The sequence below is a fragment of the Mesoplodon bidens genome, assembly GCF_964165515.1.
Source record: "Mesoplodon bidens genome assembly, chromosome: 8".
Classification (NCBI taxonomy): Eukaryota; Metazoa; Chordata; class Mammalia; order Artiodactyla; family Ziphiidae; genus Mesoplodon; species Mesoplodon bidens.
Genome location: NC_138165.1, coordinates 6,763,430 through 6,785,539, shown reverse-complemented (window position 1 = coordinate 6,785,539; position 22,110 = coordinate 6,763,430). Strand labels below are relative to the sequence as shown.

The following is a 22,110-nucleotide window of genomic DNA, read 5'->3' as shown; positions in this document are numbered from 1 at the left end:
TCAGAAGCCTAGCTCTGCTCGGGACCAGCTGTGTGTCCTTGAGTAGACGACCCAGACTCTCTGAGCCTCAGCCTCCTTGTGTGCAAGACGGAGACGTTAAAAGACAAATACCGTATGCTAACACCTATATATGGAATTTAAGGAAAAAAATGTCATGAAGAACCTGGGGTAAAACAGGAATAAAGACACAGACCTACTTGAGAATGGACTTGAGGATATGGGGAGGGGGAAGGGTAAGCTGGGACAAAGCGAGAGAGAGGCATGGACATATATACACTACCAAACGTAAGGTAGATAGCTAGTGGGAAGCAGCCGCATAGCACAGGGAGATCAGCTCGGTGCTTTGTGACCGCCTGGAGGGGTGGGATAGGGAGGGTGGGAGGGAGGGAGACGCAAGAGGGAGGGGATATGAGAACATATGTATATGTATAACTGATTCACTTTGTTATAAAGCAGAAACTAACACACCATTGTAAAGCAATTATACTCCAATAAAGATGTAAAAAAAAAAAAAAGGTACGGTGAGCACTGAGTGAGCTCACAAAATGTCAGGGAGGGAAAATCTCTCCCTCTACCCTCTGATGTTCAGTGATTGGGGGCCAGAGAATTAAATGAACAGAAGGCAGATTAGCAAGAGAAAAGACAGAACTTTAACCTCTTGTGTGCACAGCAGTTCACAGAAAAATGTGACTCAAGGAGACAGATAGAATTTGGGACTTTTATACCGTCTTCATAGGGGAAGGGGTGGGAGAGAAGGGCACTAAGGAGAAAACAAGTCATTTGCTTTCCAGAGTGACAAGTGGGCCCTTAGGAAAACAGAGGGAGGGATGATCATTTTGTGACAATGTTTGTTAGGTGATGTCTTATCCAAGTGAAGACGTCCTGACTTTTTCTCTCTGGTGATAGGAGTCAATCTTCCCTGGTTATAAAACCCCCGGGGAGGAGATTTGACAGCTGAATTCTTTCGGAAAGCTCTGCTTTTAGGCAGATAAGGAGAGTTTTTAAGAAAAACAAAAAACAAAAAAAACGCTCCCTGGTGGTGTATCCTGGCTCATTCAAAAGTCTGTGAGACCCTCGGCCCGTGGTGGGTACCTGACTCAGGGCTCTTCCCACACCGACCCACCCAGTGTTCCTTTGCCCCGTGCTTGGTCCTTTTCCCAATTCCCCACTCTCCCATCCAAACTGTCCCGTTCCCCATCCCCTACTACCATAGCCCCATTCCCTGTGCTGTGAGCGAATACACTCACGTGAAGTCCTGCCAAGGCGCACGCCAGCTGGTCCCCAGCCCCGTCCAGGCACTCGTTCCCTGGGGCCTCCTGCTTCCGCTCTTTCACTCGCCCACCACCATATTGCTCTCATCTAGTCATTCAACAAACGTGCCTGGAGAGGCTTCTCCCTGCCAGTTCCTGGGCTGGACCCCAGAGTGGCAGGGATCAGGCAGACCACCCTCTGTCCTCTAGGCGCTCTTCCCAGTGAGGGAGGCAGACAGACACACGGACAGTACAGCCTATGCCCAGGAGCCCACGGGAGCTCAGAGGAAGATCGGGGCTGGCAAGCTCAGTATCTTGTTGGTACCAGGAGATCTGGGTCCACGGAGGGATGGGAAGGAGGGAGGGAGGGAAGGAGGGAGGAAGGATGTCCCTCCATCCACCTTTCTCCCCTCTGGACGTGTTCGGGGTCCAACCCCGCCCCCCTCCCCCCACCCCCGTTCCATGTCAGCCTCTCAGATGATCAGATAATCCAATAGCCACTCCTGCCCAAAAAACTCTCTCCAGATAACCCTTTTCCCTTGTAATTGAGTTTAAATATTGATCCGCCCAATCAAGGCAGGTTAATATGCAACCCAGCTGAGCTCCCAGCCGCCAGGCTCCCTTCCCCAGAGAGCCCTGGGCAGCCACGGGGCATGGCCTTCTCTGGAAAGCGTGTTCATGTGGGGGCTTGGGCTGGGGGCTGTCCAGGTCTGGCTCTGCCCCTGAGGGGCTGGTTCCCCGTGACGGAGCCAAGAACCCTCTCCAAGCTAAGCCTTGGTGCCTCTGCCTACAGCACAGAAACCCCAGCACCTACCCTTCCCAGCTCACAGACCAGGTGAGGGCGGAACACATGGACGGCTTGGGCCCTGTCCACTGCTCTGGCCAGGGCAGGATGCAGAGGGAGAAGCACTTCTGCTGGTTCCTGCGCTCAGCTGGGAGAACAGCTCTCCTTTAGGGGCTCTGCTTTGCTGGTGTGGAGCGGATTCTCTCAGGCTCCTGGGGGTTTGGTCCCTGTGAGTCAGCCCCTGAGGGCCCATCCTCTCCGACACCCTCCTGGTGGACTATTCAGCCCACAGGGCAGAGGCCCAGAGAGTGTGCCCCCGTCCCCGACTGGTGACTTTCTCTGGTCTTCCATGGGGACAACCACAGTCAGCGACGTGGGAGCTGCTACAGCCCAGGACTCAGGAGAAGGGCTCAGTGTGGCTGCCACGCCTGTTCCAGAGTAAACAGGGGAGTGGAGAGCCGGCAGCCTCCACACCTGCAGCCAGAAGGCCTCCTGCCTTGCCGGGGATGGGGGGTTGGGGGCAGAAACAGGTTTCACAACCCAAATCAGCTTCCCCCAGACTGAGGATGGATGATCCCAGAGCTGTGACCGCACTCCTCAGGTTCTGGTGACCTTTGTGTCCACTGACCTAACATTCTCCAGTCACGCCCACCCCTCTGCCACCACCCCACTCTTAGCTCCCACCCAGGTCTGCACCCTGGATGACTTGGATGCTTCTTCAAGAGGGCGCAGTCCTCCAGGGCAGTGGTTTTCAAAGGGTGGTCCCCCCACCAGCAAACAGCACCCACTGGGAACAAGGGAGAAATGCAAATCCTCAGTCGTTCCCCGTCACCTCTGCCTCGCTGAATGGGAGACAGCGACTGGGACCCAGCCCTGTGCCTTACGAGCCCTCCCCCTTCCCCGGGAATCTCAAGCTTAGGACACTGGTTCTCAGCTGGGGCGACAAAGTTACCACTCCCCGCCAGGGCCATTCCAAACTCTTTACCTAAGTTAAACCCATTTAATCTCTAGAACAATCCTAGGAAACAGGCATCATTAGTCCCCTTTTATGGATGAGGAAAGCAAGGCACAGAAGAGTTGTCACTTTGTCCAGGTGACAAAGCTAAAAGCTGACTTGGAACCAAGGCAGTTACCCACTGCTTCAGGGGTTCTCAAAGTGTGGCCCCCGGACCAGCAGCGTTGCCTGGGAACTTTCTATTTATTTATTTTTTGGCCTCACTACGCGGCATGCGGGATCTTAGTTCCCTGACCAGGGCTCGAACACACGCTTCCTGCAGTGGAAGCACGGAGTCTTAACCACTGGATGGCCAGGGAAGTTCCACCTGGGAAATTTTTAGAAATACAAAATCTTAGGCTCTAGCTCAGATCTACAGAGTCAGAAACCCTGGGCGTGAGGAGTCTGTTGAACAAGATCTCCAGGTGACTCTGATGCAATTTGAGGACCATAGTATCCTATCCAATTTGAGGATCACGGCACCCCATCCTGCTGCCTGAAAATGGGGCATCACAGGCAAGTCATCCCCAAAGCCTCATGCCCACATCGTGGCTAAGGGAACGTTTGCTGGAAATGGAGCATCTTGCGGTGTGGCCCCGCTCCTGCCCAGCTGGGACGTGCCTGGTGGGGCTCGCCTGCCTGGGCCTGGCTGGCTCTCTTGCAGATTAATGGGCAGGGGAAGCTACTGCTGAGCCCGGGCGGCTCTAGGTTCCAGCCGCTGGAGTGCCTGCCCAGGGCAAGCCAAGAGCACTGCTGGGGACACACCACCGGGCTTGTTATGCCCTGCTGCTCATGTCTGAGTTCCCTGCTGGGGCAAAGACCACAGAGTCGTCTGGACAGCCAGCAGCCAAAGCCAGAAAGAAAGATAGGGTGATGCGGGGTAACCCCCAGGCTCCAGCCCCTAATGGCTCTGAGGCCTTGACGAGCTCCTAAGTTCTTCGTGGCGGTGCATGGGCTTCTCATTGCGGTGGCTTCTCTTGTTGCGGAGCACGGGCTCTAGGCGCTCAGGCTTTGGTAGTTGTGACACACAGGCTCAGTAGTTGTGGCACATGGGCTTCAGTAGTTGTGGCTCACGGGCTCTAGAGTGCAGGCTCAGTAGTTGTGGCGCACGGGCTTAGTTGCTCCACGGCATGTGGGATCTTCCCAGACCAGGGCTCGAACCCGTGTCCCCTGAATTGGCAGGCAGACTCCTAACCATTGCACCACCAGGAAAGTCCCCAACTCTTGAGTTTTTGAACCCAATCCCATCCATCCCTTCTTAGTTTAAGGACTTCCATGGTTGTGTCCCACTGTGCTTAGAAAACAAACCAGAACTCCCCTCCCCGCCCGCTGAGACCCTGTGTGAGCCTTGTCAAAATGCAGGGCACAGCCCACCTGTGGGCTGGGAAGTCAACTTGGCAGGTCAGGACCCGCATTTCTAAAGAAAAGGTGAAATGCAATCATTCGAGTATTGTTTTGTGAGACTCTTGTTCATAGGTAGGTGAGCGTGTACTGGGTAAGATCGTAAACCCAGAGAATCACAGCTTTATCTGACCTGATCCCTGATCTCCACCTGTTTACTCCAAGCCCCCCATGGCGTCAATCTCCTTTGGATCTTGGAAAACATCAAGCTATCCCCCACCCCCTGCCCCTGGACCCTCACCCCAGCTGCTTCCTCCTGTCCCTGGGAGCCTGGTCCTGCCCAGCCTTGTGCTAGGCTGTGCGAGGTCACATGGTGGCCTTGGGTTAGGTGGTGACAAGGGTCTAGGGTGGTGGCTACTGCAGATGTGCCCCCAGCAGGGCTCAAAACAGCCCACCCACTGATCAAGCTTCAAAGACCTCAGGCCTCCTATGAGGATGGTACTATCCAAAAAAGAAAAGAAATAAATAAAAAGAGAGAAAGTGAGTGTTGGTAACGATGTGGAGAAATCCGAGCCCTTGTGCAACACCAGTGGCAATGGACCATAAGATCCAGCAACTCCACCTCCGGGTGGGTGTGCATCCAGAAGTGAAGGCAGAGACCCCAACAGATATTTGCACACCCATGGTCACGGCTGCATTATGCACAACAGCCCAGAGGTGGAAGCAACCCAAGTGTCCACGGATAGATGGATGCATACACAGCATGTAGTGTGTACAGACAGTGGAATATTATGCAGCCTTAAAAAAGGAAATTCTTGGGAATTCCCTGGAGGTCCAGGAGTTAGGACTTTCACGGCTGAGGGCACAGGTTCAATCCCTGGTTGGGGATCCCACAAGCCTCGTGGCATGGCGGGGGAAAAAAGTAAGGAAATTCTGACACAGGGTACAACGTGGATGACCCTTGAGGACATGATGCTGATTGAAATCAACCAGTCACAAGAGGACAAAGACTGCAAGATTCCACTTACATGAGGTCCCCAGAGGAGTCACCTTCATAGAGACAGAAAGCAGAAGGGTGGGTGCCAGGGCTGCGGGGAGGGGGAGGGGGGCAGGAACTGCTGTTTAATGGGACAGGGTTTCAGCTGGGGAAGACGGAAAGTTTCTGAAGATGGACGTAGTGATGGTTGTACAACAATGTGAATGTACTTGATGTCGCTGGATCCTACACCTGAAAATGTTGAAGATGGTAAATTTCCTGTTATATGCATTTTATCAATACAAATGAAAAAAAATGAAAAGGCCAGAGGTCTGAGTCACAGAGGTTTCTTACAAATGAGTTTTATTTGCTTTCTGACCCAAGCACAGAACCCCAAACAGATCTCTCATCTGCACAATGGTACAGTAACAAGTGCAAAATATGCTTTATTTCGGGTACAAAATGTGGCAGTGTGACAACTTCTGCTTCAATGCCCACTCCCCCCACCCACGCCATGACCCATCCCGCTGCCGTCACACCCACCTGACCCATCCCAGGGCCACACCACCCCAATCAAGACACCCACCACCTTTAGAGAAGAGTCACCCAATCTGGAGAAAGGTGAGGAAGTGGCATTTTAAGAAAGAAATCACTTTCAATACAGGAACATTGGCGAACACAGTAAGCAAGATTTTACCCAGCAAGGGGAGGGCTGGTGGGAGGCACACAAAACAATGCCCTTCTCTGCTGTCCCCACCCAGGGCGTGGAGCCCAGGGATGATGTCAGCACAAGAGTGCTAAGGACGAAAGGGCTCCACCTGTGCGTCTGGGGCGAGAGCGTGCATGTCTGGATGTGGGATCCAGACCCCGGCTCAGCCCACCAGTAGTCGTAGGACCCTGGGCCCCTGTCTGATTTCTCAGTCTTGATCTCCTCACCTGGAAACCAGGCTTCGGGGGCCTCAGAGCCGTGGGGAGGCTCAAATGAGACAACGGCAAAGCACAGAGCACAATGTGTGACCCAGGCGAGGCCAGCCAGCATCAGCAGCTGGTATTAACAGAGGACCGGCCGCAGGCTCCGGCCATCTGCACAGCGAGCGAAGGAGCTGGGGGGCCCAGAAAGGATGGCCAAGCCACAGGGAGGTGGCCCCATCCCGGCTGGACCTCCGCATGAGGAATTCACCCCGTGAGGCTGCCTGGGGGCTGGCTTCTCCGGGGGCAGAGCTGGGAATCGGGCCCAGGGAACCCTCTGCACCAGCAGGCTGAGGCCGCCACGAGCGGGGCCCTCATCAGAGGAAGAGCAGCAGATACGTGCGGAGGAGCCTGCGGGACCCCAAGGAGCTGCGAGGTCCTCAAGGCACCATGGAGGTGAAGGTCAGGCTGCACCTCCCAGGACAGGGAAGTCCCAGTGACGTAAGTCAGCGGGCCGCCACCCACCGTGGCTCGGGGCCGGTCGAGGTCCCTCCCCGCACCTGGCCCTCGGGACACCAACCCCCAGCACCCTGCCCTGGAGATCCAAGGGTCCAGCAGGTCTCCAGGGACTGGACAGCAAGAGGGAAAGGGCAGGAGCAAAGGGCTCTGGTTCCTGAGCGGCTGGGGCGGAGCCGGCGGGGGGAGGGGCCGCGTGCCCAGCAGGCAGCAGGGGCTCAAAGACGGCTCAGCGGAATGACTCTCCTGCTTCAAAGCTCCGAACAAAATCCTTTTTTTTTTACTATTTTTAAAAGTCCTTATTTTCTAGGATTTTCTTCAACATAATCCAGGGGGAAGAGTAACAGAGGTCTAACTCAGCAGTGGGCAGCTTTTCTGCAAAGGGCTGGATGGGACCTATTTTGGGCTTTGAAGGCTAAGAGGCGGTAAATCGATATAATGTCAGTATAAGAGAAAACAAGTTTCCGTAACGTTTATGATGATGAAACTCAAAATATAATCGTTGAGTACATTTTTTGGTAACACAGGGATACTAATGGGAATGGAACAGGGCAGGGGTACAGGATGCCTTTCACTTCATTGGGTTCAGTGTTCACTGTCTTCAAAGCGACCACGAAAGCCAGCAGGCAGCTGCATTCAGCTCCAGATGAGTGGGTGTAGGGCGACCACTGCAGAGGCTGGGTGACGGGCACCAGGGCTAACTATAATCTTCTGCCTTTGAGAAAGGACTGCGAACCTTCCATGATAAAAGGCTTCCCTGGTCCCTGCTAGCTCCCTGTAGGCCACCCTCAGGGCTCCCCAGGATGAAGCGCACAGGACAGGCTGACACACTCCCTCTCCGGAGGGGGCTGGTCTGGCGGCCTGGAGGGCAGGGCGGCTCAGCCCCAGACTAAGCAGTGCCCGCCGCTCCCCACCTCACCCCACCAGCTGCCCTGCACAGAACAGCAAAGCCACCTCTCAGAGCTACTTCTGGGGGCACTGCCGCTAGAAGCGCCCCTACATGACAAGTGGGGGGGCCACCCCTCAGAACTTAGCCGTTCCCCGAGGGCGCAGGAGGACGGAGAAAGCCCAGGAGAAGCCTTTGCGGGGAGCTCTGGAGAGCTGGGCGGAGGCTGCAAGCGACTCTCAGGATGCCGCTGGGAAGCCGGCCGGGGGATGGGGGGTGCGGCTGCCCAGCACCTCACGGCCCTGGCCCCACAGGACAGAGGGGAGAGGGCTGGGAGGTGACCAGACAGGGTGTACAAACATTTCCTATTGGCCAGCCTGACTGATGATGTCACACACAGGATACACAGCCCGAGGGGGCACAGGGTACCTGAGGCAGCTTCAAGGAAGACCAACTCCACGGGCCTTGCTTTTGGGGTCCTGGTCGGATGACAGCTGCCAGCACTGTTCCCCGCCCCAGATAAGCGGGACTTAGGGTGGGCATTTCCCCTCGATTAGGGCAACTGTGCCTTAACCAGCTTCGTCAACAGAGTCTGAACCAGGAGCATCTCATAAGATCTAAAGAGAGCAGTTGTAATCACCGCATCTAGGTAAGCTGAGGATGCTCAGGGCTGCGCTCGTGGCAGATACAGGGGTAGGGAAAGGATCCACGTGCATCCATAAACACACACATGCACGCATGCACGCACGCACACATGCACGCACGCACGCACACATGCATCTATAATGTAGACACATAGCCAGCCAATGGAATCCAGCCTCAGGCTGCAGGGAACAGCTGGCGGCCACTCTTAAGAGCGCTGATGGAGTCAAGTCAACCCAGTTGTGAGCCAGGCTGGATTCTTAAAGACACGGCTAAGATGCCATGCCTCACGCTGAAACGTGTGCAAACCTTGCGGTGCGTGCACCAGCCCAAGTGGGAGCATCTGAGGTGCCAAGTACCACCAGGAAATACACACATGCACGCCACCTGCCCACAGTAAGACTCTGATGGTGGGAAAGACGGAAAGCCTTGCTGTCCCTCAGACTCACGGAGGACTGAGTCAGCCACGACCCCAGAGGCCTCCCGGAGAGGAGGCGAGACCAGAGAGGCAGAAGCCAAGTGAGGGTCTGGGGACCCAGGACCCCTGGCTCTTGGTCACCTGCTTTTCCATCTTCTCTGAGAGCCTGGGGGCTGCCTTCTTTTGCCCCACTGACAGCAGCAACAGAGGCTTTTCCATTCTCCTCGTCAACTCGTTAATGATTTTCAGACCTTAACTTACTCAGCCCGCCCCTGACACCACTCTGGACTTGGAAACTGGTGACACACTGTTCAGGCAGCTCCACTGTGCTCCCAGGAAAGGCCCCTCTAGGCTCACAGCTCTTCCCAAGAGGCCCCCGGGCAGAAGGTCACCAGGGCAACATGTGACCTTCGCTTAGGACCCCAAACCAAGATGTCGACCTCCCTCCCCCATCCTGCTCTTTCCAAAGGCCCATCAGCCCTTCCCCCATTCAAAAGCCAGTGTCTTTATTATACAGGTGCAACTCGGTAACCAGGAGAAGGCTCATCGCAGCCTTGCAAACAGACACCTGCCCAGCAAAGAAATGTGATGGCCTGAGAATAAAGCACTCAGCTTCAGGTGACCCGAGACAGTGGCCTCTGCGGATCCCTTTTAAAATGTGTTGCTGCCGAGAAGCCACAGCCTAGAATACGTGGGGACAGCGGGGACAGTTCTGGGAGGGGCTGCCTGTCCAGCAGGCCCAGACTCTGGACTCGGAGCTCACAAGAAAGACAGTGGACAGGAGTGGGAAGCGCTACAGCTTTTCTGTACTTTAATAAAATGAACAAAACAGAAACAAAACCCAAAAACCTTCAGCTAGCTCAGCTGGCCCCTGTGGAAGGGACGAGCTGCTGATTTGGGCAGCGAAAACATTTTGGTACCAAATGGCTATGTGTATTCTTTTTTTGTATTTATTATTTTCTACTTCTCTGGAAGCTACAAGACTGAACTCTAACCACTAGAAGATAAGCAGGGTAGATGCAGTGTGCATTCCAGAGAACAGAAGGCTCTACCTACAGCAAACTTAAGGTACCAGATCTTGATTAGACCCTCATCTGGAATGAAGAAATGAAAATAGTAGCCTACCACATTTTTAGAATTAAGATTTCAGCCTGCCATCACTTGGGTCTGGGTAGTGGCATCTCTTGGGTCTAGTGAATGGCAGACACCTTGAAAGGCCGGCAGTCACAAGATCAACGGTCTAGTCCTTGATCTGGGGGACCTTGAGCAAGTTATTCCACTTCTGTGTGACTCTGCTCCTTAAAAAAGGAAATGACTGGTCTTGATCCCCCTAGAACTAACGTGTGGAGCTACACACCCAGAAAGGGTGCAGAACATCAGAGAGTGATGCGACCCAGTACTGTTGAGACAGGGAAAGGGGGAGACAGCAAGAAGAGAATAGAAAGCCAGGTGTAAAAATGGGGGAGCCAAACGTGGGCTGAGTTTAAAAAAAAAAAAAAAAAAAAAAAAGGTGAGCTTCCTAATGACAGCCCCATCTTGCAGAAAAAAAGATCCAGTAAGAATCAGGGGCCGTTAGCAATGGTATGAAGGCAATTCTATGGGGATTCCAATAGTCTTTTCAACAACTGGTGCTGGGACAGCTGGGTATCTACATGCAAAAGAATGAAGTTGGACCCCTACCTCACACCATATATAAAAATTAACTCAAAATTAATCAAAGACTATTGGAGAGCTAAAACTATCAAAATTCTTAGAAGAAAACATAAGCATAAATCTTCTTGACCCTGGATTAGGCGATAGTTTCTTACATAGGACACCAAAAGTATAAGCAACAAGAGAAAAAACAGGTGTCTTAGACATCAATAAAATTAAGAACTTTTGCCCTTCAAAGGTGATCATAAGAAAGTGAAGGCAACCCACAGAAGTGGAGAACATTCTGACACCTCATACATCTGATAAAGGACCTGCATCTAGAATATACAAAGAACTCATACAACTCAATAATAAAAAGACAAATAAGCCAACTGAAAATAGGCAAAGGAGGTGAACAGACGTTTCTCCAAAGAAGATGTACGAATGGCCGGTAAGCACATGAAGAAATGCTCAACATCATTAGCCATCAGGGAAATGCAAATCAAAACCACAATGAGACACCACGTCACACCCACTGGGATGCTATAATCAAAATGACAGATAGTAGCAAGTGTTGATCAGTATGTAGAGAAACTGGAAGCCTCATACACTGCTGATGGGAATGTAAAATGACGCAGCTGCTTTGGAAAACAGTCTGGCAGTTCCTCAAAAAGTTATTAAACATAGAGTTACTATATGACCCAGCGATTCTACTCCTAGGTATAGTCCTAAAAGAAAACATAGATGTACACCAAACCGTGTACAAATATGTTCATAGCAGCATTATTCATAATTAGCCCCAAGGCAGAAACAACTCAAATATCCATCAAATGACGGATGGATAAACAAATGTGGTAGAGCCATAGCCATAGAATGAAACATTGTTAAACTATAAAAAGGACGGCAGTACTGATATATGTTCAATATGGATGACCCTAGAAAACACTGTGTTAAGTGAAAAAAACAGCTAGTCACAAAAGACCACATATTGTATGATTCCACATACGTGAAATGTCCAGAATAGGTCAACCCATAGAGAAAGAAGATTTGTGGTTGCCTAGGATTAGAGGAATGGTGAGGAAAATAAGAGAGTACTTGCCAAGGGTACAGGGTTTCTTTTAGGGATGATAAAAATGTTCCAAGATCGATGTGGTGGTTCTGTGAATTGACTAAAAAATCATAGAACTGTACACTATAAACGGGTAAATTGTACAGTATGTGAATCATATCTCAATAAAGCTGTTATGTGCTCCTCTCCCCCAACCCCCAAAAAGCAGAGGGAACCAGAAGCCTGTCCTTACACCGTAGGACACCACACCCGTTGTCCCAACACAGTTATTGCTAGAGCCCCTTTCACTCTCAGAAGTGTCCTGGTTTAGATGACAAATTTATGTCATTACCCTATCACTAATGTGGTATCAGGCAGGCGGCTTTGCCCCTCTGGGCTTTGGCTTCTCCATCTGTAAAACAAGGTCTACCCATTCTGATCATCTCTATATTCCCCCAAAGCTCCACTTTAAAAGCTGTCAAGTCCTACTCAATTGGTCACAGCCCTCACCATGCTTTGTAAGTTGAATTTACATGAGCAAAGAGTTGAAGCTTGGGGCCAGTAGAGATCAGTGGGTCCCAGGAAACAGAGACAAAGACTAATTCCTGAGTCTGATATTCAAATTTCCCCAAAGTTAGGCCACTAAGAAAGGTGATCCAACCATTCCAGTGCAGGTGAAATGCCCCAAACACACCCTCTACAAATGAAAAAAGAGAAATATTTAAAGGGGAGCCCTCCCAGAAGATACAATGTCTCTAGGAAGCTTGGCAAGTTTGGAGGTCTTCTCTAAATGGGGTTTGGTGAGTCCATCCACGAGGGCCTGGTGTCGGGATAGTCAAGGTCATGTGATCCTACAATGGAATGCTCATTTCCTGGTCCTCCTTTACCCATGATTGCTTAGGAAATAAAATTATACCGAAGGAGCTCAAGAGGAATCATTTGGTTCTCTTCCCTTTTATATTCATGAGAATGTGCCTAAAATTAGTCTTTCTAGCCTCCCCCTGTCCCTCCCAAGGGCCTCAGAACTAGGTCTGTGTGGCCCCGTGGTGTGTCTAGCCCGGCAGTGAAGAGATGCGAGCCCACCTCTGGGCTCCGAGCAGCAGCAGACCCTTAGAATCAAGGTAAACGTGAAAGAAGCAGAAGGCACAGGATAAACCCAACTCCCATCAGTCCACCCAGTAACAGGAAAGACGGATGCTCACCAGGGTCACTGAGATGGGAAACCGACACGAAGACAGGAGAACAGTCGCAAACCCCCATTTCGTCAGCAGCCCCATCACCGAGCCAGTTACCAGAAAAGAGGGCGAAGGCTGGGACCAGTACAGGTGGCACCCAGGTACCCGGTGAGCTAGCCTCCAACTAGGGGAGCATCAGAGGAGATGCCCCACCGTCGGCCTCTTCAGCATGGCAGGGCTGGGAAGAAGAACAAGGAACCGCTCCGAAGCTGAGGCTAGGAGGAGGGGGAGGCTTTCTGCCCGCCAGAGACATGGACTCCGAGGGTCTCGGCTAGGGGTTGGTCTGTGGCTTTCACAGGCTGGGCCAGGCCCCTCCTCGCCGCAGCTTCCGAGGGTGCGATTTCTACATCCAAGGGGCTCCGTGGGGCTGAGGGTAGGAGGTGGCTGCCTGCTCGTCTCTGTTCAGAGGCCACATTTCAGGATGACGTGGTAGCCGTCATTGCTCTCGGCTGCAAGAGACAAACATGGCGTTTTACAGGAAGAAAGGCAGGGCGCTGTGGCATCCGGGGGCCATGGGATTAGGGTACCAGCAGACACCCTGCCATGGACACTGGCAGAGGCTACCCAAATAAGACTGTGCAGAAAAAAGCAAGCTGACAAAAGCAGACATCTCAACGCACACCTTCACGGCTGCCTTGTTGAGTTTCTTTTTGACAGCAGGCTTTTCCACCACAGCCTGAGGCCCAAGGACTGAAGGGCCTATGTCCAAGGAGGCTTTGGGCATGGCGGCCCCCAGGCCTCTGAAGGCAGTCAGTGGCTAGATCCAGAGAACAGTGGAGAGCATCCAGGGCCACGGTCCAGGGTCTATGGCCTGGTCAGGGGACTTTCATTCCCGCCTATCCCCACACACTCACCTGCCCCAGCCCTACAGGGGGTCACAGCTGGTCTCCCACTTTTCCTGGCATGTGAGTTCCTTTTCAGACCCCTTCCTCAGGTGGGTCCTCCATGTCCCCCTGGTCCCACCCAGCCCCGGGTCCCCGATCCACACGGCCTGCAGACTCAGCTGCTGTATTCCATGCCCGCTCTTCCCAGAGACCCACACTTTAGAAACATTCAAATGCGTCTTAGTGTAAGTCCCCTACACACGAACGAGTCCCATTCCGAGAGTGCGTTCGTAAGTCCAATTTGTTCATACGTCCAACGAAGTTAGCCTAGGTACCCAACTAACACAATCAGCTATATAGCACTGTTTCTACGCTTGCTTCCGGACATCCTGGGCTCAAAATAAAGATACTGTACTACTGTACTCTACGGTACTGTAAAGTATACAAAAGCACAACCACTTGTAGAGGATGCACGCGCGTGACAATGTACGCCAGACACGTGAACTAACTTACGTGACCGGACACGTGAACACATGCTCGCATCTCTGAAAGTTCGCAACTTGAAGGTTCGCATGTAGAGGACTTACAGTACTTCTCGTTGGCACTGGGTTCGTGAAGCACATACTGTCTGGCCGGGATTTCCCTTTCGAAGTGACCTTGGCGCCAGCCGCACCCCTTCTCACGTTTCCGAGGCTAGGCTTCCCGGGAAGTGTGCGTTTCTTTTTCGCAGAGGATGTTCCCAGGTAACACCCTCTCGAGGGCCCACCCCATGCAGGCCCCACTCACCAGCCTGCTCTCCCCGACACTCCGTTAACCCGGGGGGAGGGCAGTCAACATCCTTTAATTAAACAAGAAAAGGCGGGGAGGAGGGGGCTTTACCTTTTAAGGTACTGAGCATGAAACAGGATTCATCTTGGAAATTCTGCACCATCTGAAAGGCAAGAGAGAGACCACGTCCCTTCAACCACGAGTTCAGAGCCTGAAAAGCCTCAGCGACACGGAGCCCAGCTGCTCGCAGCATCAGAAGTGACAGGCGCCGCGTGTACGCAAGTGCAGGAAGACGCTTACGCTTCGTTCTCGTGGAGAGAACGTGATACAGAGCAGATGGACAGAGCAATTGCAGTGTCGAGTAACAAAAAACCGAAGGCAAAGGATGGAAGGAAGCCTGGAAGGGAATGAAGATGTGAACGTTTCATACAAGACTAAATCGTTCCTGATTTGCTTTCGTTTTGCTTTTTCCTAGTGACTGGGTTTTCCAATCCCTGTAAGGACACATTACAGGAGCGGGTGTGTGTAAAACAGCACCAGATAAAAAAACTAAAGTGCTTTACACGGGGAACTGTATTCAATATCTTGTAACAACCTATGAGGGAAACGAATCTAACAAAAGAATACATATATGTATATACACATATACTGAATCACTTTGCTGTACACCTGAAACACAACATTGTAAATAAACCATCTTTCAATTAAGAAAAAAATGCTTTAACAAGACCCTCGTGATGAGCAGGCTCTGCATATGAGTCCTTTGAGGACCAACTATAAACAGAAGTCCACTCCCTGCATCTACAAATGCGGGGCAGGAAGCTTATGATTACTCACCAGCCCCCTCTCTGGAGTTCTCGTTTTGATTAACAGCCCGGTGACCTTAGATAAGGCAACTTCCTGTCTCCAGGCGCTGTCTGTAAAATGAGGCTGTTTCGATGATAAATATATATATATAACCAGGATGCAGAGCAATGGGAATGGGCATCCTCTTCTGGGGGGGGGGGCGTTCATCCAAATGACTGCTTTCTACAACTGTTCACAGGACGCAGCACAGATGACCACACACCTCTCCTGCAGGCAGGTGCCCTAGGTAAGCTCCTGCACGTACACACAAAAAACACACCTAAGGATGCTGAGAGCAGCACTGCCTCTATGAGTGAAAACTAGAAACAGCCCTCACGTCACCCAACAGTAGAAGCAGCAGGAACAAACTAGGACCTAATCACACCCGGCTGCTCGACAGGGCCGGTGACGTCCAGTGCCGCTCAACATGCATGAATCACAAACCGTTAAGTCCCTGAAGAAGGCACTCCTATCCCACTTCTATGAAGTTTAAAAATAGGCAAAATTAAAGAATGTATTGAAGAAGAACCAGGGAATGATCAATATAAAATTCAAACCAGCACTGGAGGGGAACACGGAATTAGCCCACAAAGGGGGTTCTAACAAACACCGCACTAACCTGAGTGCAGGTATCGAGTGCTTTAGTTATTCTTTAAACTCTACAAATGAGCTTCCTCTATTCTAAATATGTATGCCGTATTTCACAATACACCTTTAAACAATATGACAAATGTACATATCTACCTAAACATACCCACGACACACATACTAGCCAATGGGACAGCAAAACCCCTTTCCAAATGAAAAGGACAACCCACATTTTACCGCCCCCCTCTGGATGACTGCCCCAGATCCTGCAAATCCATCCACCTGTCGACCCCTGCCCCTCCCCCAGGCCCTAATGATGCATGAAGTACATTTACGCTATGCTGCCGGCCTGCTCCCTCGGGGACTCTTGGCAACCCCACTGCTGGGGCATGCCAAACCTGAAGCAGGGCCCACACGGGCTTAATCAGTAACTGCCTTGTTTAATGAAGTGCCCTTGCACCCCAGGGGCCGGCTGCACGGCTGGCCAGGCCACCTCCAGTGCTCCGGGCAATTAAGAACCAAAGGTTTCCAACTGATTCGGGGTTAAGAGGCAAGGAGACTTCAGGGGAATAAGAATCACCTACTTAGCCGAGGTGGCGTTTGAGTTCTATTCTCTGCTTCACTGGCTTAACTGCCTGCTCTGGGCGGGGGGCGGGGGGTGGGCACAGGGCAAGCTGGGGGAAGGAACCCCTTCAGGGACCTGTGAAAATGCAAGGGTTCTGAGCATTCTTGGCTTTTGTCTTCACGGCAGAAATGCATTTGTGAGATGGAAACTGACGAGTTTTCCATGTCGTCACTACTGCCTGATGCTCAGGGCGTTTAACGCTTCCTGGCTATTCTACAGGACTTGCTCGGGCCAGCAACTCTGGGCATGTGCTTTATCTGTGAAATGGGGGCCAAAACACAGCCACCTTAGACTCGATTGTAATGATGTGGAAGGAATTCTGAACTAGTGACAACAATAGCAAGTTGCAGATCAATGGCCCTTTGTTCAAATGGATCCTGGTTGTGTGTTTTTAAAAACCCACACCAACACACACTCAGGCATGCAATGGACACACGCACACAAAATTATCTGGCAGAATTACATCAAACCTAATCTAACTCTGCTAGGAAAAGAGAGTGGGGAAGATAAGGGCCTTTCACACTCGCCTTCTGCTTATATTGCCTGACTGATACGAATTGTGAATTACTTTTTAATTAAAAAGGACAGAAGGGACTTCCCTGGTGGTCCAGTGGTAACGAATCCACCTTCCAATGCAGGGGATGCAGGTTCGATCCCTGGTCAGGGAACTAAGATCCCACATGCCGCAGGGCAACTAAGCCCGCACGCCACAGCTGGAGAGAGAAAACCCGCATGCCACAACTAGAGAAGCCCACGCGCCGCAAGGAAAGATCCCGCACACCCCAGCGATCCCGAGTGCCACAACTAACACACGGCGCGGCCAAAAATTAAAATAAATAAATAAATATTTTTTTTAAAAAAGGAAGGAAAACACCACCTTGCCCACCCCCAGGATGAAACTCCCATGAAACGGAGGACTCCCACGTAGGGGGCTCGGGCAATTATGATGACAAGTGACAACAGGATTTCTCCTGATGATGACGATTTATGAAATATACAGACCATTAAAAGCCTTACATGTTATACGCTGTCAAATTTAAGGATCTCTCCATCACTTGTTTCCCAAAACAAGTGCCTGGCTAATTTAGCATCTACCGGTACCTGACACTGTTTTCTATTTTATCCTTACTACAGCCTGCTTGATGGATAGAATTATCCCCATTTTGCAGACATGGAAACTGAGGCTCAAAGTCATTAAGTAGATTTTCCCAAGGTCACCCGGCTACGAGGAGCCAGTCCAGGTGGGGACATGGGTCCAATTCCGAAGCCCACAGCTTCCCTGCTTTCCCAGCCCCCCTTCCTGTACCGTTCCCTCCATCATCCTCTGCTGAGGCTTGCAGAGTTCCCAGAGTGGGTGGAGGGTCTGCTGGGGGCTGGGCTGGGGGCTCAGGGTTCCACCTCTGCTCCCATCAGCACAGTTCTGTGTAAACGCCTCATTTCAGGGGTGGTTGGCTCGACGCTCAGGCTCTGCTGCTGGGCCACCAGCCTTCCCACCACAGCCCAACCCTCTTACGAGCTGTGCACCCTGGGGCCATTACGCAGCCTCTCTGTGCCTGTTTCCTATCTGTGAAATGGGCTCATGACAGCGCCTGCCTCACAGGGAGGCTGCCAGGATTAAATGAGTCACTTAGAACAGCCGCTGGGACACGGTGAGCGCTGATGGAACGCTGGCGCTCATTATTAATTACTATTATTAAGAGAAGGGGTCCAGGATAAGACAAGCTTAAAAGCTTTTGTTGGGCTTCCCTGGTGGCACAGTGGTTGAGAGTCCACCTGCCGATGCAGGGGACACGGGTTCGTGCCCCAGTCCGGGAAGATCCCACATGCCGCGGAGTGGCTGGGCCCATGAGCCATGGCTGGTGAGCCTGTGCGTCGGGAGCCTGTGCTCCGCAACGGGAGAGGCCACAACAGTGAGAGGCCCGTGTACCGCCAAAAAAAAAAAAAAAAAAAAAAAGCTTTTGTTCTACAACAGGCAGGAACGCCTGAAACACGTCATCAAGCCCGTTTGATAACTCCCTCCAGAGCCAGCAGTGGGATCTGATCACTCGAGGGCACGGTCGCCAGGGGGGCCATGTTCTGTACCTGTGTCCTGTCAGGGGCTGCTTATGCCCTGCAGAGGCATGTGTGGCCAGAGACAGACCCTGGAAGGCTGTGGCACCTTCCCCATTCAGCAGAGGACGCCTCTGTTCCCCGAGAGCCCCGGCCTCTCCATCATTAACCATCATCAACCCAGCCCGTGTCACCTCTCCCGGGCCTGCCCCCTCCCACCCCCCGCCCCTGCCCTGGATGAGCAGGTGCGTCTGAGTCCTCACAGCCCTGACTGTAAGCGCCCCAAGGCAGGGGTGCAAGCAGGGCACCTGGCCGAGGGTGGGGTTCCAGATGGAGAGGCTACAGCTATTCAGAGCCCGTGGTCGTGGCCTCAGACCCCTCTCTCTCCCGGCTCCCCGGGCAGCCCCCGCAGCTGAGAGCGGGCCGTAGGCAGATGAACCCGGTTTGCCATCTTCAGCCTGAAGTCACCCCCAAACCCCGCAGGGCGCATTTCGGGTGTGGGTCTGTGGCTCCCGCCCGTAGCCCTGGGCCCAGCTCCTCAGGCCGGCGGGGCTGCAGTGCTCACCTCGTTGCTGACCACCACGTGGATGCCGGTGGGGCCCTGCCGGTACACCCGATGGATGTGCTGCGGGGAGATGCTGTACAGGTTGGCGATCTTCTCGATCAGCTCCAAGGTGGTCAGCTCCTCCAGGAAGATGGCGTGGTACACTGCAGGGCGGGGGACAGGGCCTTCTATAGGACAAGTGGCTGCCTTCAAAGGAGCCCGCCTACCCTCTCCCCCGATCCCCCAAACCAGTAACGTGCTTGTAAGAATGTCCACACCCAGATGGACTCGCGGGTTCTGGCTGTACTGGGGACGCATCTGGAAGCCGCAAGGCTCCCTCTCGGTCCAGCGCCAGCTGACAAGATGCCAGGCTCCGTTTTGTATTCCTGTTTCATTCTCTCTTGGGGGACTTGTGTAAAATGGAGAATCCCTGCATCCACCCTGGACCAAGGACGCCCATCTAGGGGTGGAGGCTGGAGGGGGAACAGCTGGCCGAAATCCGCATTTAAAAAAAATGACAGACCTAGAGTCTGTCATACAGAGTGAAGTAAGTCAGAAAGAGAAAGACAAATACTGTATGCTGACACATATATATGGAATTTAAGAAAAAAAAATGTCATGAAGAACCTGGGGTAAGACAGGAATAAAGACACAGACCTACTTGAGAATGGACTTGAGGATATGGGGAGGGGGAAGGGTAAGCTGTGACAAAGCGAGAGAGAGGCATGGACATATATACACTACCAAACGTAAGGTAGATAGATAGTGGGAAGCCGCAGAGCCGCAGAGCACAGGGAGATCAGCTCGGTGCTTTGTGACCACCTAGGGTGTGGGATAGGGAGGGTGCGAGGGAGACGCAAAAGGGAGGGGATATGGGAACATATGTATAACTGATTAAATTTGTTATAAAGCAGAAAAAAATATATATATATATACAACTTGTTAATCAACTATACTTCAATAAAAAATAAATTTCAAAAAAAAAATTTGGGGGGGGGTCGCACCCCCACAGCTTGCGGGATCTTAGTTCCCTGACCAGGGATTGAACCCGCGGCCATGGCAGTGAAAGCCCCTGAGTGTCCTAACCCCTGGACTGCCGGGGAATTGCCGAAATCTGCATTTCTTAGAAGCTTCCGGGGATTCTGAGGTGTGGCCTACTAGGGAGGAGAACATCCTGTGTCTGCATTCCTTCCCTTCCACTGGTTAAAGGGGTTACTGGATGGCTCCCTGTGGCCAAGAGTGAGACGTAAGATAATTGCTACCTGACGGCAGAAGAGAAAGGGTCTGTCCTTACCCTTCTCCACGGCACAAACAATAGTCAGCTGGAGCACTGCGACCCCAAAGGGCGGGGTGGGGGGGCACCAGGAGTATCACCAGACAGTGGAGACAACAGGGACCCTGAGGCTGGAAGCAAAAACCCAAACCCGTCGGGGAAGAGCAAACCCCGTGGGTGACCTGGGGGGGATGAAGCGATGCCCAGGAACTTCAAGTCCCTTAAAAAGTAAAACACCGCTGGATGAAACAAGAGGTGCTGAAACTCCTTGCTCAACTAAGGAAGGAACCCTTGGTTCAACAAACCTGATCGGCGGCCTGGTATGCTAAAAGCACGTGCGCCCACACACACGCACACACGGTGGCTCCCTTTGAAGGGGTGGCAGAGGCCATGGGGCTCCAGCCACACAAGAGACTCGCCTTCCCAGGATTTCAAATAGGATGACCCGCACCCAGACCCTGTTCAGAGAATGCGGTCGCTGTGTAACCTTCCTTCCCAAACTAACGCCGGGGAAGAATCCCAGGCCTCTGTTGTAAGATTCCTTTTTATAACAGAATTCTCACTGAACTTTTCCCAACTTTTCAGAGCCAGTTCCACTTTTTCTTATTTTACTCTTGGACTGCTGACAGCAAAGAGCCAGAAGGGTTGCAGTGCGGCCCTCCGGCTGTAACCTTTTGTCTCTGGCCTTTCCTGTCCCTGGAGGAACGTGGAGGGGGGACCAGCACTGCTCAGAGCCAGCGGACGGTCAGTCACCCACTGCTCAGAACTCCTCTCATCGGGGGCCATGTGGGGAAACGAGAGGCCCTCGAGCGGGCCAGCCTAGGTTCAAATCCGAACGCTGCCACCGCTAGAAGCCAGACCTCGGCGCTCTCCACACCTCTGAGGCTGGGCGTGTGGGCTGGGCGCCTGCCCTCGCCACGTGTGCAGGAAACCAGGAGACGCGAGCTCTGTCCTTCACAGACCGACCGTGGCGGGAGGACCTGGACATTCGCAGAAATGTCCTGAGGACCGGACGCCAGCTGTCAGGGCCCGGAGATTTGGATCCTGGCTCTGCCACTCACAGCACTGGCATCTCGGGGCAGCCACTGTGCCTCAGTTTCCCCCACAACGGACCATGAGCAGTTCCTGCTAGGGGAAGAAAATGGAACGCCCTTAGCCCAGGGTCTTGGGCGTCCTTGCTGATATGGAGGGGCCGGCAGAGAGGTACAGGGGGCTCTCTCTGCCGACGATGCAGAGTCCAGACCCCGCGGGTGGGGCCGGGCAGCTCATCAGACTCGGCACTCACAACGCTCAGAAGCAAGACGCTGAAAACCGCCAACCGCAAAGAGCCATGCACCCCAGAGGTGCTCCGAGACGCCCCTGTGCAGCGACCGAACCAAATGGGAAAGTCTCATCTAGCTGGGGGAACACACAGGAGGACACGCTCCTGGGAACACAGCTGTCACTCGTCACCAGCCGGGGAGCCAGAAAGCCCAACTTCCAGTTCTACCATGAGTAGCTGAGTGGCATTAAGGGGACACATCTCCTCTCCAGCCCTGTTTCCCCAGGTGGAACATCGGTAACCTGGACCGGCCATTCTGGGAGATGATGCCCACCCTAAACATGTCACCCCCAGGATGAAGTACAACAAGCACTCCTCCTGCATGAAAGGCGGATCAGGGGAGGCGTCCTCAGCCGTGGACTCGTGCCGCCTCTCCTTCTGTGTCCCTTCCCGTTACTCTGCCGCCCTCTATCCGGCCCGGGGTGCGGGGCGCACCCACGACCCACCACACAGACTGGGGTCCCCACCGCCGTCCCGCTTCTGCTGCAGGGGCACGCGGTTCTGCTCCAGCTCCTGGCAGACGTAAATGGTCACCTTCGGCCTCACGTTCCTGGCAGGAGGAAAGGAAATCAACAGCAGGTATGAGGGACCAAGCTCTGTTGTTCCAGAAGGTTCCAGAACACAGGGTGGAAAGAGCAGTA

General features: G+C 52.8%; 1 protein-coding gene across 2 annotated transcripts in view; it reads right to left on the bottom strand.

Moving 5' to 3' along the window:
- Positions 1–11,067: 11,067 nt before the first annotated feature.
- The window catches only part of TFCP2L1 (transcription factor CP2 like 1), a gene marked incomplete at its 5' end in the record, with an annotated part of 59,730 nt that continues 48,687 nt past the window's right edge, over positions 11,068–22,110 (bottom strand). For both annotated transcript variants that reach the window (XM_081241559.1, XM_081241560.1), the window contains 4 exons: positions 11,068–13,080; positions 14,335–14,386; positions 18,897–19,039; positions 21,916–22,019. In XM_081241559.1, the coding sequence (XP_081097685.1) occupies positions 13,034–13,080; positions 14,335–14,386; positions 18,897–19,039; positions 21,916–22,019 (346 nt within the window). In that variant the 3' untranslated portion in view covers positions 11,068–13,033. The remainder of the gene's footprint in view (positions 13,081–14,334; positions 14,387–18,896; positions 19,040–21,915; positions 22,020–22,110) is intronic.